Source organism: Epinephelus fuscoguttatus, linkage group LG10 (genome assembly GCF_011397635.1).
Source record: "Epinephelus fuscoguttatus linkage group LG10, E.fuscoguttatus.final_Chr_v1".
Taxonomy (NCBI): Eukaryota; Metazoa; Chordata; class Actinopteri; order Perciformes; family Serranidae; genus Epinephelus; species Epinephelus fuscoguttatus.
This window is the reverse complement of record NC_064761.1, coordinates 30,075,974-30,089,310: the sequence shown is the minus strand read 5'-3', so window position 1 is coordinate 30,089,310 and position 13,337 is coordinate 30,075,974. Positions and strand designations below refer to the sequence as shown.

Genomic DNA, 13,337 nt, shown 5'->3' with positions numbered 1-13,337 from the left:
ACTTTCCTGTGGTTTTGTTGTTTGTTGCAGGTCTTTGAAGTGTATTTAATGCAATTGCACCCCCAAACACCACAAAAGAATTCTTTAAAAACATTTTTTGCCTTTAATGATTTGTAAACGTTATGTGTGACAAATACAAGTGAAATACCCTGACATTTAATGTGGTACATTGAACAACCCTTGATCATTGATTAGTTTTACTGAGGCTTGATTTCTTAAAGGGGAACACAACTGATTTTAGACTAAAAGATTAAAATTAATTTTCAATAATAATTTAAAACTGTATTTATAGATAATTAATTCAAACAATTATTAAAACATTTATTAAAAATCTAATTAGGGCTGGGCCTGGATTTTAAAAGACACAAGCATTTAACATGCAAGGAGGGTCTGATGAAAAGATGCTACGTGATCAGCATGGACAAGTTGTGATTTGTGATATTGGGCTTTATAAATAAGATTGATTGAAACTGAAAAGCCCAATATCACAAATCACAATTTGCGTCACAGGGCTTTACAGCATACGACATCCCTCTGTCCTTTGGACCCTCGCGGATAAGGAAAAACTCCCCCCAAAAAAACCTTTAACGGGGGAAAAAATATGCTATTGGTTGCATTATGGTAAATGTGGGATGCTAGAGTACCCCTTTTAAATCTAATTTCTTATGTTTCATTATGCATCGCTTAAAGTGTGTGGATTCATCCTACAGACCAAAACACCCATCCTTGTCCTTACCTCTAGTGGTATACAGCCATGCAGGTGGTTTGCTTAAACTTCCCCATTTTTTGAGACATGTCCCTCTTAGTATTTAAAACTTGTGCATTTTTATTTTGACAAAATTAAAGACATTTAACACCTTGATGCAGAAAAGGCACAAATTGGTGCATTTAAATTCACAAAAAAATTAAGTGTCTGATGCTCAAAATCTTCTGATGGAGGACCCCAAAGTCCGTCATGTCAAATGTGTCTTCCATTAAGAATTTGATTTAGGCGAAGTTCTTCAAGTGAACATGAAATCTAAAAGGCAGAACACACCCTGATATTTTGCTTGATCTAAACTTTTTTTTTTCTTTGATGAGAAAGTTGAAAATTTCCGTTCTCAGACCACAAAAACAGCCACATCAACAAATTCAGCTGAGCTGTGACAGAAAGGTCAGGCTATTGGAACAGAAATAGGAACAGAAATCATTATCTGTCACAGGGTTATGAAAGCCACTCCTTGTCGAGCTCTCTCTTAAGTTAACAGAAGGTGTCACATCCAGCAGCATATCAGTCCCATCAAGCAAGAGGTAGGTCCATTTTTTACGTTTTTTTTTTCCACATTAAGTGCAACCTCTCTGGAAAAATACTTTCATTGTTATAACTCTTTTTTTCCTCTGTTGATTTGCCTAAAACAATGAAATGAATAGAAGTGACCTACAGTAATGCATATACTAATCCCATTTTCCTTTTCTAGGATCCAGTTAAACAGCAATGAATTACTCTTTCAATGAAAGCCAGTATGACACTGACTATGAGGATGAAGTCTGCGAAAAAGCTGAGGTGGTCAAATTTGGATCCATTTTCATTCCTGTGTTCTTCTTTGTTGTGATCATGCTAAGTCTCATGGGAAACATCCTCGTCCTTGTAATCCTGGCTATGTATGAAAACCTCAAGTCTCTCACCAACACTTTCATCCTAAACCTGGCCATCTCTGACCTCGTCTTCACCATCGGTCTCCCCTTCTGGGCAATTTACCACATCTGGGGATGGCTGTTTTCAGAGGCCCTCTGCAAAGTTGTCACTTTTGTCTTCTTCACTGGATTTTACAGCAGCATCCTCTTCCTGACCATCATGACCATCTACAGGTATCTGGCCGTAGTCCACCCTCTGTCTGACCTGAGCACACCAAAACTCAGCACTGGGATTTTTGTGTCTTTCCTACTGTGGATAATCAGCATTGGAGCAGCCATGCCTTCCCTGCTCCACAGCTCTCTGGTCTCAATTCCCCACAATGGTTCACAGTCCCTGGGCTGTGAATATGATTCTACCCTGTGGAAAAACATCAGTATCTCCCAACAGAATATTTTCTTCTTGGTTGCTTTTACAGTGATGGCTTTCTGCTACATTCAAATACTAAGGAGAATCACAAGAACAAGATCTCACACAAAGAACAGAGCAGTGAAGTTGGTCTTCTGCATCGTTGCTGTGTTCTTCCTCGGCTGGGTGCCGTACAATGTGGTCATCTTTCTGAGGATCATGGCTGACAATTTGGTTGCACCATTTGATGACTGTGATGCAAGTATAGACCTCGACTATGCGTTCTATGTGTGCCGGCTCATTGCTTTCTCCCACTGCTGTCTGAATCCTGTCTTTTATGCATTTGTTGGTGTGAAGTTTAGGAGTCATTTGAAGTCTCTGCTGCAGCGAATGTTCATTCGCCAAAGTGCAGTTGAAGAACAGCAGGTTAAAATGCAAAACTTCTCACGTGGATCATTGTACTAGTTGCATTTCCTGCTGCACTGCAAAATTCCAGTGTGCATTTGGTAAAATTTGTAGCAAGCTGCACTCAATATTCAACTCTGACTTTTTGTGTTTACGGCTGTGTCTGTGTGTGTTAAATTTCATCATTTGTTTACATGCAATGCAACTTGAATTGTTCCATATGTTTATTTATCGGCACTTTGAAAGGATGCTATGTTTTTTATGGCCATGTAAAATAATATCATCAGTCACAGTGGACGTGTAGCCATTTTAGTAAATATATGTCCACAGTGCAAAATGATTTATTATGAAGTTCATTTAATATTATACACACTCGTTTTTGTGAGAGTAAGTTTTCTCTTATGTATTTGCATTTCTTATTCCCTCTGTGCAATAAAGACGACATTGACTTTTTTCAACTGACGACATGTTTTGTTTTTCTATTATGAGCCACTGCCAAATGGTTGAGATGTCAATGAATAGTAAATTGAATCTGAATTAAGTTCCCTCTTGGCAAAAGTTGGAAAACTTACTGAAACTAAGCTTCTATAAGGCAATGAATATTGTGGAGGGTGTGGCTCATCACATAAAGGTGTATAACATCTCAAGGGTTTCACGGATCACCACGCAACTTTGTAGGCATATGACCACACATAACCTGAGGGGACCCCTCCATTATTGACCCCATCAAACAAAATGGGGGCGCTAGAGAGCTAATTTCTTACCTAGGCCTAACCGCCATATCGATTTTTACTAAACTTGGTAGATATGTAGAACAGGACGCCTCAAGGTGGCTGGAGAAATGTAACTCTAATTGGCAACTGGATGGCGCTATAACAACAGAAAAATGCTTAAAAATGGCTAAAATGTGACTGATCGCTGTGGCTCCCCCTGTGGCCCAATGTTGTTGTTTTTTCTAATTTTTGTTATGACTAAGTCATGGTATAATCATGGAAACTGTCAGTTTGTCATTCTGTCAGTCAGTCATTCTGTCTGCCCCATGTTTTTCTACTCACTGACGTGGTCAATCTATGTGAAACTGCACATAGGGATTGAGGATTGGCATAGGTAGAAGGTGACAAAGCTGCCCATGGGTATGGACTAGTTTACTCTAATAAAAGAAAAAACTGTTCCATTCACTCTGCCCAAACACACACTCACATACCCACACATTAAAATGCGATAAATATGATAAATAAGGTGCTATAAAAAGGATTAGCTGTAGGTTAAAAACTGTTCCTCAGTCTGGAGGTGCTGCATTTCAGGGCCCTGTAGCTTCTTCCCTTTCCTGTCCCCTTCCCCTAGCGTTTTATTGTATTATTGTGTGAAGCACTTTGTGTTGAATTAAGTCTGATCGACTGATTGACTGACTGAAACAATACTGCAAAATACAGATGAAATCTTAAAAATACAAAAACGTCCTGGCTGTTTAAATAGACATTTAAATTCAAAGCACATGCATATTCTACATTACGTTCCAAGGAAAGAAGCTAACAGCACTTCTCTGTGTCATTATGGATTGATTTTGAATTCACAGTTATTTTGATTTGATGCATTCATCAAGCAACAGCTGTTCCCCCAGCACTGCAGACTCGGATCTGTGCTGTGTGGAGTGATTGCAGTAGTTTTAGACCAGAGCATTTGAAGAACCTGGATGCTGTTGGGAAACCCTCAAACCCTGAGAATATTCTGAGACACAGGTCTAAGCCGCAGCAAAGGGAAGCTGTATTTTCTTTATAATTTAGCTGTCCAGTGGGTGGGTTCAAGCCGTGCACTTAGATTGCCCTTTCTAACTTCCTCCTTCTTTCTGCTGAGGTGTTATGTTGCTCTCTCTAACACACACTACATGCCGGACTGTCCAGGAGGCAGGATCCCTTTCTTCAGAGACATTCCTAAGATTTCTTTACTTTTCTAGAGACTTAACCAGAAAGTTCTGAGCGTCTTTGGTTGTATGACATCTTAACTTGTGGTTTCATGATATGGGACACTGTATACAAATATTTTAAGGTAAGAGAAAAGGAGTTGTCACTATGGGTATATTGTTAATTATTTACCAGTGAGGTCTTACAGCACCATAAAGCCAAGTGTGAATTTGATCAAAACAGTGAGAGAGATCTCTAAATGCTAAACTAACTTTAGGCCTCATACTGTTTAAATGTTTTTTTTTATTTCAAAAAGAAATGAATTGTTGACTCTTTATTCTAGCAAACTGCATTTGCAATTGCACAATGGCTACAAGGTTGAAGAGCTGACTTTAATCTTACAGTGTTTACATGTATATTGGATGAAGAGTATGGGGATTGTTGCTCTGTACTGCATTGTTTAAAAATTGGGAGACTTCAGTATATATTATGATGTCACCATCCCCAGGTATTAATCCCCAGTGACTGCATGTTAATGAAGAAAGACATTTTGTTTTACAGATGTGGTTGTGGATTTTGATTGGTCTTAACGTCGTCACAAAAGTGCATGGGTACGCAAGTGGTTTCTTCCCAGATTCATGTGGAAATATGTTCGTTAACCACAGGAGTAGAGATGGGGTGCAATATGTGCCTCAGAACACTGAACTGCCCTTTACGATGACTTTAACCTACAGCCAAAAGGGAGACCCTATCAAAGGTAAAGAGACTACTGGATCCCTTTTCTTGAAAGCTTGTTTATCAGTCTTTGTTGCGGTGGTTATTCACCAAGTGCAAGGTTATTACTAATATCTGTCTTTATTTTCTGTCCCATCGTGTCGCACTAATGAACCTTAAAACCATTGTCCAGTGACTCTCAAAAGAAATCAATCTGCAGAGTTCAGGGGGTTTATGTTGGAGGCTTGGACGTACGGCACAGAACATCCTGTTGGAAATTTCATCTTGCTTGAATCTGATAAGACTCGACTCCTGAAATGCCATAATATACCAGTAAGTAACCATTCCATTTCAAAATGATTAGAGGTAATAAATGCGCATTGAATTGATTAGTTGAAGATTCACATTTCTCATTTCTATTTTAATCAACGATTTTAATTGACGTCACCCATTGGTTTGTGGACACCCATTTTGAAGCCTCGAGTTTGACAATCTGGCCGTCGCCATCTTGGTTAGTTTTGGGAGCCAGAGGTGACCATATCTGGGCAAAAGGATTGAGCTGTGGATGAGCAAGGGGTGGATCTGACTGAGAAATTGAGGAAACTATTGGCACACAGCCTGTTATCAAAAGTGGTCTACCTTTAATTACGCATAGCTTTAAGTCTTAATAAAATGGGGTGAAATGACATGTAGAGACCATAATCTTTTGTATCAGGCTGTAAACGTGTTTATTTCTGCTGTAAAGTTGGGCATTTTAATAACATGGGTGTCTATGGGGATAAACTTGCCTCTAGCAAGCATTCAAAAAACTGCAGTTTTCGGCACTTCCGTACTGGCTTCATTTTTCAAACTCTTGAAACGAACATGAAGTGGAAATTGAAGATTAAAGCCTTATCGAGCCCTCATGTGGATGTTTCTTTACTTGTGTCTCTCTCCTCAGGGCCAGGCTGTTTCTCAAAGAAACAATCAAAGAAAGACTTCGATTCAAGTTAACTGGACGGCAGGCGGACAAGACATCACAGATATCGATTTTAGGTATTCATACGCTTTGACTGACCTCCAAAAGTCAAAATTACTATACTCTCCAGAGCAAAATGATTGACATTAACATCTGTGCCTGTCTGATATGTTTCAGAGTCACATTTGTTGAGTCTTTCAGCAGATTCTGGAATGTGGCGATATTTAATGTCACTTTACCTTCACCCACCACACCCTTACCGGATGACACAACACCAATGACTACAATAAAAAATACAACACCAGGTACTACAACAGAGACTACAATGCCAAGTACTACAAAAGAGACTACAACACCAAGTACTACAACAGAGACTACAACGCCAAGTACTACAAAAGAGACTACAATGCCAAGTACTACAAAAGAGACTACAACACCAAGTACTACAACAGAGACTACAAAGCCAAGTACTACAAGAGGTACTACAATGCCAAGTACTGCTGTAAGTACTACAACATCAAGTAGTACAAGTGAGCCTGATTCTAATACTATAAATCTAACTACTGCAGGACCAAGCACGACCACTCAAAGGCCCGGACTTTTAGACCTATTTAAGGTAAGGACGGACGCAAAAGCGAACTTGATTGATTTATTTTTGACATTGCGCCAAATCTATGCATTAATATATAAACTTCAACATCTTTATTTACACAACTCTTTAATGTGTCTCTTAACTTCTTCAGGGAGTAGGTACTTCAGTGATGAATTTCAGAAGCGTGCTGGTGCTACTCAGAATGGTACGGTATTTAAAAACTCATGTCACACCCAGTAGATGTCATTACACATAGTCCTGCCAAAAAAAAAAAGCCAGATTATTCATTTTCATTTCTCTCTCTCTTATCAGGAACTACCTACTATGTTAATGACCATGACCACCCTCGTTAACAGCCTCTGTTCTCATCCAAATAAGGTAAGGCATGAGTTGGAGAACTTGTGCTGCTGTTGTGACTGTTTTTGGTTGTCATCATCCCGCAGTCTCGTAATGTTTCCTGTGACTCCCTCATGCATAGGAAGGTAATTTGAATCTGGTGCTGAAATGGCAGACCCCGCTACTAACAATTAAAATTATATGGAGAGGTAATTACAGAATTAAAAAGTGTGTGAGATTTCAGTGGATATATTAAAAGAAATTAGATATAATAAATAGGGTTTCTTTAGTGTAAAGAGGGTCCATTCAGAATGGACCCACAACCCACTTTTGGACCGCGACCCACCAGTTGGGAACCACTGCTCTAAGGCATTCATAGGCTCAGTCAGTGTCATTTGCTTATGTGTCTGTGCCTTTAAAATCAAAAACACAAAATCAATACTAATTATTTGGAGTTATTAAGATGGCTGACACTTTATTTGTTTTGTAGGGGTTAAAGATATCATCCTGTCTGCTTTGTACAGCAATTGAGATATCGGCCCTGGTCTTGTTTTGTTTGGCTGAGCCCATTAAAGTAAGTAAATAGGTAGTGTACAAATCTGTATTTCTATCCAAATGTTTGTATTACAAGAGGTTATATTCGATGTGTGTGTGAAATAACTGTGTGTGTGTGTGTGTGTGTGTGGGCATGTTTAGGTCATTCTCCTTGTTCTTGTGTGTGTGACGATAGTGATAAATTTCGTGGAGCTGGTAATCGTCTGTCTGCCAATTGGACCCAGTCATGAACTGTAAGTACAACTTCTTCTCCGTCTTGTAGCTTTGACCAATACCTAGAAGATACCAGAGAAAATGTGAAAGAAGTGTTTTACTGTAAATATTTGTGGTTAACTGGCTTTTTCAGTCATGCTCTTATGCATTTTCACTTGCTTGCTTTGCTGTTTACTCGATTGAAATATTTATACATACTTTAATACGTGCAGTAGGGATTAAGGAGGAAATCAGCACAACAATGTGAATCTTCTTCTTCTTCTAACCGCTTCATCCTCTTGAGGGTCGCGGGGGGGCTGGAGCCTATCCCAGCTACATCGGGCGAGAGGCAGGGTACACCCTGGACAGGTCGCCAGACTATCGCAGGGCTGACACACAGAGACAAACAACCATTCACACTCACATTCACACCTACGGACAATTTAGAGTCACCAATTAACCTAGTCCCCAATCTGCATGTCTTTGGACTGTGGGAGGAAGCCGGAGTGCCCGGGGAGAACCCACGCTGACACGGGGAGAACATGCAAACTCCGCACAGAAGGGCTCCCACGCCCGGGATCGAACCGGCAACCCTCTTGCTGTGAGGCGAGAGTGCTAACCACCACACCATCGTGCCGCCTCAATGTGAATCTTTTGTGTCTAAATGCTGTTGGTTTATGTCGATAGTGGTCATGGGCTTTCTGCAGCAGCACAGAGGGGGGGTTGTAAGGAATGGGTGGGTTGTACTGTTTTGTTTTGGTGGAGGGTTTTTTGTGTGTGTTTTTGTGTGCACACACTTTTCTTCTGCTTCATGTGTACTTTGGTTCACCATAGCAGGGCATAGAGCAGGTGTGTCAAACTCATTCTAGTTCATCTCTTAGATGGGACTGACCAATAAAAACCACCGCACAATAACCCACAGTATAAGTAACATCAGCTCTAATGTTTTCCCTTTTTTGTGTAAAGAATTACAAGTATATTACACAACAGACGAACAGTCTGAGATGTCTTAAGAAAAATATGTGCAATTTCAACAGTGTGTCTCAGTTTTTCCACATTCAGTGAGTCCACTTCTCACTGTCATTACATGGCCATACATTTCCTGATACAGATTGTTTTAAACTGAAGCTGCTGATTGACAATATTTTGCACAATGTTTAAAATCTTTAAATATGGTCACAGTAAGTATTCATTGTTACATCAGAGAGCTGTGTTCTGGTAGGAGTGGAAAAGCCTCTGAAGCAGAATTTCACATGAAGCAGGCAACACATTGTTGAACTTGCTGCTGAAACCTGGCACCTCTTAGTCTAGTCATCTAGTAGCCGGATTGGACCCTTTGGCGGGCTGGTTCTGGGCCACGAGCAATATGTTTGACACCCCTGGCATAGAGCGTGAGGGTGGAGTGGGTTAGTTGAAGAAGAACAGGGGAAATGGTGGGGAACTGTGGTATTACGCTTCACCTTTTGTCACTTGTATGGTGCTTTCCTTCCTATATACAAACAATAAACAACTGATCACAAAAAACCCTCCTCTTCCTCTGCTTGAACATTTGAAGTGACCCTTACATCAGCACTTTTCACAGAACTGTTTTTATTTCTCTTTTGTACTGTTCAAGGAAGGAGATCTCAGACATTATAGTCGAAGCGTGCTCTGTCATCCATAGCATTTTTACAAGTAAGGAAATTGATTTTAAGCATTTGAGTAAACTTAACTCCTGACTTCTCTCTGTGAGAAGACTCAAAGTCTTTGAAGGAATAGTTTGACATTTTGAGAAATACACTTATTTGCATTCTTGCTGAGAGTTAAGGACATTTCATAGTTTGCGTGGACATGCGCTCTCCTTCTCACTGCCTTCTGTCTAATGGCTACAGCCAGCAGCCAGTTAGCTTAGCTTAGCACAAAGACAGGAAATAGTGGGAAGCAGTTAGCCTGGCTCTGTCCGAAGGTAACAGAATCATCCTACCAGCACCCCTGAAACTTATTTATTAACAGTTTGTTGTTAAACACTGCTGATCTTACTATATAATGATGAAAACTCTGTCTGTACAGTCATGTTAGTGTCCACAAGGCATGCTTCATAAATGATTATTAGTTTTATGATTCCTTGGAAAGGAGCAACCTTCAGCTATGTCCACATTCAGGTCGATGACTCACCCAGTTACCAAACCTCCGCCAAGTTACTGAAGCACATCTATCGGTCATTTAGCTACTCGTTAAACTCGCTGTAAGTTCCTTGTTTATCAGCACAGCACTGATGATGTTGCAGTATTTCCACATTCATTTTCACTTTGATGCTCCGGGAAATATTTTGAGTTATTTTGCACGGCTGACTTCTAAATTCATTTTAATGCCATGTTGACAAGATATATAACAAGTGGCTTTAAACATCAGTTATGAACTCTTTTGCTTTGTAATTTTATCTTACTATATAATGACGAAAACTCTGTCTGTGTGTGTGTGTGTCTGTGTGTGTGTTCCACGTTTTTCTCCTCACTGACTTGGTCAATCCATGTGAAATTTGGCACAGTGGTAGAGGGCCATGGGAGGATGCGAATGAAGCAATATTACATCAATTGGCCAAAGGGGGGCGCTATAGCAACTGATTGAAATTGCAAACTTTGAATGGGCATATCCCATGCCCCGTATGTCGTAGAGACATGAAACTTTGCACAGAGATGCCTCTCCTCATGAGGAACAAATTTGCCTCAAGAACCCATAACTTCTGGTTATATAGATTTTCCGCCATTTTGAAATTTTGGAAAAAAAACTTAAAATCGATCTCTTCCTAGGAAGTTTGACCGATCTGCATGAAACTCAGTGAACGTAATCTAGGGACCAATATCTAAAGTTCCCTCTTGGCAAAAGTTGGAAAACTTACTGAAACTAAGCTTCTATAAGCCAATGAATATTGCGGAGGGCGTGGCTCATCACATAAAGGTGTATAACATCTCAAGGGTTTCACCCATCACCACGCAACCTTGTAGGCATATGACCACACATAATCTGAGGGGACCCCTCCATTATTGACCCCATCAAACAAAATGGGGGCGCTAGAGAGCTAATTTCTTACCTAGGCCTAACCGCCATATCGATTTTTACTAAACTTGGTAGATATGTAGAACAGGACGCCTCAAGGTGACTGGAGAAATGTAACTCTAATTGGCAACTGGGTGGCGCTATAACAACAGAAAAATGCTTACAAATGGCTAAAATGCGATCGATCGCTGTGGCTCCCCCTGTGGCCAAATGTTGTTGTTTTTTTCTAATTTTTGGTATGACTAAGTCATGGTATAATCACGGAAACTGTCAGTGTATCATTCTGTCAGTCAGTCATTCTGTCTGTCCCACGTTTTTCTACTCACTGACGTGGTCAATCTATGTGAAACTGCACATAGGGATTGAGGATTGGCATAGGTAGAAGGTGACAAAGCTGCCAATTGGTATGGACTAGTTTTATATGAATTAAGCAAATCCGATATAACATGTTAATTAGTGCTAGCGCATGGACAGAACTCCCTCACTTTTCACTCTTTAGGCTAATGCTAAGCTAACCAGCTGCTGGCTGTAGCCACATATTTACCAGACAGATATGAGAGTGGTTTCTTCTCATTTAAATCTCAACAAGAATGCAAAGATGCACATCGCCCAAAATGTTGAACTACTGCCTTAAAATAGGTCAAGCTAATCGATGTCACAGCTGGCAACATCTCTTCAAATAGGCAAACTGCTGTTGCCACTTCAGTGCTCTCATTTCTAAATCTGTTTCACACACAGTTGCTGTCATCGTTGTTAGTGTTTTGGACAATGACAGCTGTGGAAAGAAGAGGAAAGATTCCTGGCTTGTGAAAGTGACGATCGCCTTCACAGTGTGGATGGTCCTGTTTGTAATTTGGGTTATCATAAGATGTATTCTCAGAAACACAATACTGGGAAGAAACAAAACAGGTGAATGACTTGTATAGCACTGTGTGAACATAAATGATAATATAATACAGTATAGATTCTTATGAAGAACAAAACAATATTTGTCACCATTTCCTGTTGCAGGGAGTCTAAAAAGCAGTGAGAGCTGGAGGCAACAAAGAAAAAAGGTGAGTCTGTCCACATCATGACATAACACGACATGACATAACATTAATAAATAAATGTTTTATTTCATGCGCAATTCATGCGCTACAGTAAAAATGTGTTTCATCTCCACTGCACCTCTGAATTTCAGAAGAAGCCCAGTGCAGCCGAAAAGATTTTTTCTGCTGCTTCTGCCCTCTTCTTCTTTGGAGCCACATGTTTCGCTGTCGCTGTCACTGTCGGGATATTTTGGTGTCAGGAAAATTAGGCCTTTGCATGAAGGTGTGCTGGTACTTTGTTTGCATGTAAGTTATAGATGTTTATCAGTTTCATGTAGTTTTTGCATTTTGTATTTTTAAGTTATTGACAAATATGAATTTAATTAAAATCACAGATTCCTTACTGCAGTTTGCACACTTGTATGCATGCACATGCTTAAAAGAGCATACTTTTATTTTTATATGAGTAGTTGTGTTTGACACTTGTTGCACTATTCTCTGTACTCTGTTGTTTATTCGTTTACTGATGCAATGACCTGAAAATTCCCCCTCTGTCGGGATAAATATCTGTTTAACTTTAACTAAATAGCAGCTTCTTTAAAGTCATTAAAATTCAAGGGTGTAGGTTTTGTTTCAACATTTGGGGGACACATATGGAACAGGGGATTTGGAGGTTGTCCCCCAGCAAATTTTAAGCAAGTTATACGATTTTGAAACTTAATTTCCTGCATTCTGGTAATTTTTTTGTGCACATGTGAATATTTTCTACATCAATTTATGATGGAAATGTCTTTGATTTCTTCAAAACAAAAGCCCTCTGCTTTCATGTCTTTGGTGGCTACAAATGTCTATATTCTAAATATTGCGGCGGGATGTGTCCCTTGCATCTCCCCCAAAATGTACACCTGTGATAAAATGTATGTTATTGTAAAACTGTGTTTGCCTGTTTGGTACCTCATGAGCTGTAAATATCACACATGCTGATGATTCCAATCAAACAATATCAATAAAGCTACATATTTTGCTGGACTGTTGAATTTCATACCAGCTCATACCAGTTAGACTAAACAGACTGGGTAATGTTTCAGTGTTTACACATATTACATTGCAATTTTGTTTTTTTACTTTCCAAAGAAGTTTAAAAAATTAGGTCGCGCCACTTCTTAACACAGTTATGCCTGTCAACAGGGTCAGTCTGCAAGTATTTGCTGAAGATTCGCTCTCTTATAGTTATGTATCTCCTTGTACCAGGCACATCCAGAATATTTTAGTGGTGTGATAATGCCCACAGTGAGTAACTGTATGGCATGTGCTTCCCTTATGAAAAACAAGCCCAGCTTTACTTCATGTAAGTGAAATACTGTATTCATGAATGGTGTAAGAAGGATATGAGGCCCTCGCTCATGATGTGGATCTCCCCTTGTGTTTAAGGGCAAAGGTAAGTTAAACAAAGTCCACTGCAGTACGTAATACGGATGATAAAGTCTGTGTCGGTCTGCTGACCTCATGACTCAACCTGTTGTTGCTCACGCCAGGAGTATCTGAGGTCATGGAAATGATTAGTTCATTGGTGAGTAGTGAGCAGTGAGTAATTCAG

General features: G+C 39.8%; 2 protein-coding genes across 3 annotated transcripts; both read left to right on the top strand.

The window, feature by feature from the left end:
* Positions 1-1,104: 1,104 nt before the first annotated feature.
* xcr1a.1 (chemokine (C motif) receptor 1a, duplicate 1) lies at positions 1,105-2,875 on the top strand. The gene is made up of 2 exons (XM_049587782.1): positions 1,105-1,290; positions 1,458-2,875. Exon 2 carries the CDS (start codon positions 1,475-1,477, stop codon positions 2,483-2,485), a length of 1,011 nt encoding a protein of 336 aa, XP_049443739.1. The 5' UTR covers positions 1,105-1,290; positions 1,458-1,474; the 3' UTR covers positions 2,486-2,875.
* A 1,411-nt stretch (positions 2,876-4,286) lies between these two features.
* Positions 4,287-12,761, top strand: LOC125896339 (uncharacterized). 2 transcript variants are annotated; one of them, XM_049588818.1, is made up of 14 exons: positions 4,287-4,471; positions 4,888-5,083; positions 5,234-5,373; positions 5,981-6,075; positions 6,176-6,477; positions 6,568-6,614; positions 6,742-6,795; positions 6,903-6,968; positions 7,417-7,500; positions 7,623-7,714; positions 9,289-9,347; positions 11,448-11,618; positions 11,721-11,764; positions 11,893-12,761. In XM_049588818.1, exons 1-14 carry the CDS (start codon positions 4,439-4,441, stop codon positions 12,007-12,009), a joined length of 1,500 nt encoding a protein of 499 aa, XP_049444775.1. In that variant the 5' UTR covers positions 4,287-4,438; the 3' UTR covers positions 12,010-12,761. The 2 variants fall into 2 exon arrangements, with proteins under 2 accessions (XP_049444775.1, XP_049444776.1); XM_049588819.1 differs by lacking the exons at positions 9,289-9,347; positions 11,448-11,618; positions 11,721-11,764; positions 11,893-12,761 and adding an exon at positions 7,978-9,266 and having other exon boundaries at positions 4,288-4,471.
* Positions 12,762-13,337: the final 576 nt, after the last annotated feature.

What these genes read in the sequence shown, in the direction of transcription:
- xcr1a.1 (XM_049587782.1), top strand. Translation starts at nt 1,475, where the DNA reads ATGAATTACTCTTTCAATGAAAGCCAGTATGACACTGACTATGAGGAT.
- LOC125896339 (XM_049588818.1), top strand. Translation starts at nt 4,439, where the DNA reads ATGATATGGGACACTGTATACAAATATTTTAAG. An exon ending in CTGTATACAAATATTTTAAG is followed by an intron (nt 4,472 to 4,887) that starts GTAAGAGAAAAG and finishes TTTGTTTTACAG; the next exon opens with ATGTGGTTGTGGATTTTGAT. An exon ending in TGCTGGTGCTACTCAGAATG is followed by an intron (nt 6,796 to 6,902) that starts GTACGGTATTTA and finishes CTCTCTTATCAG; the next exon opens with GAACTACCTACTATGTTAAT.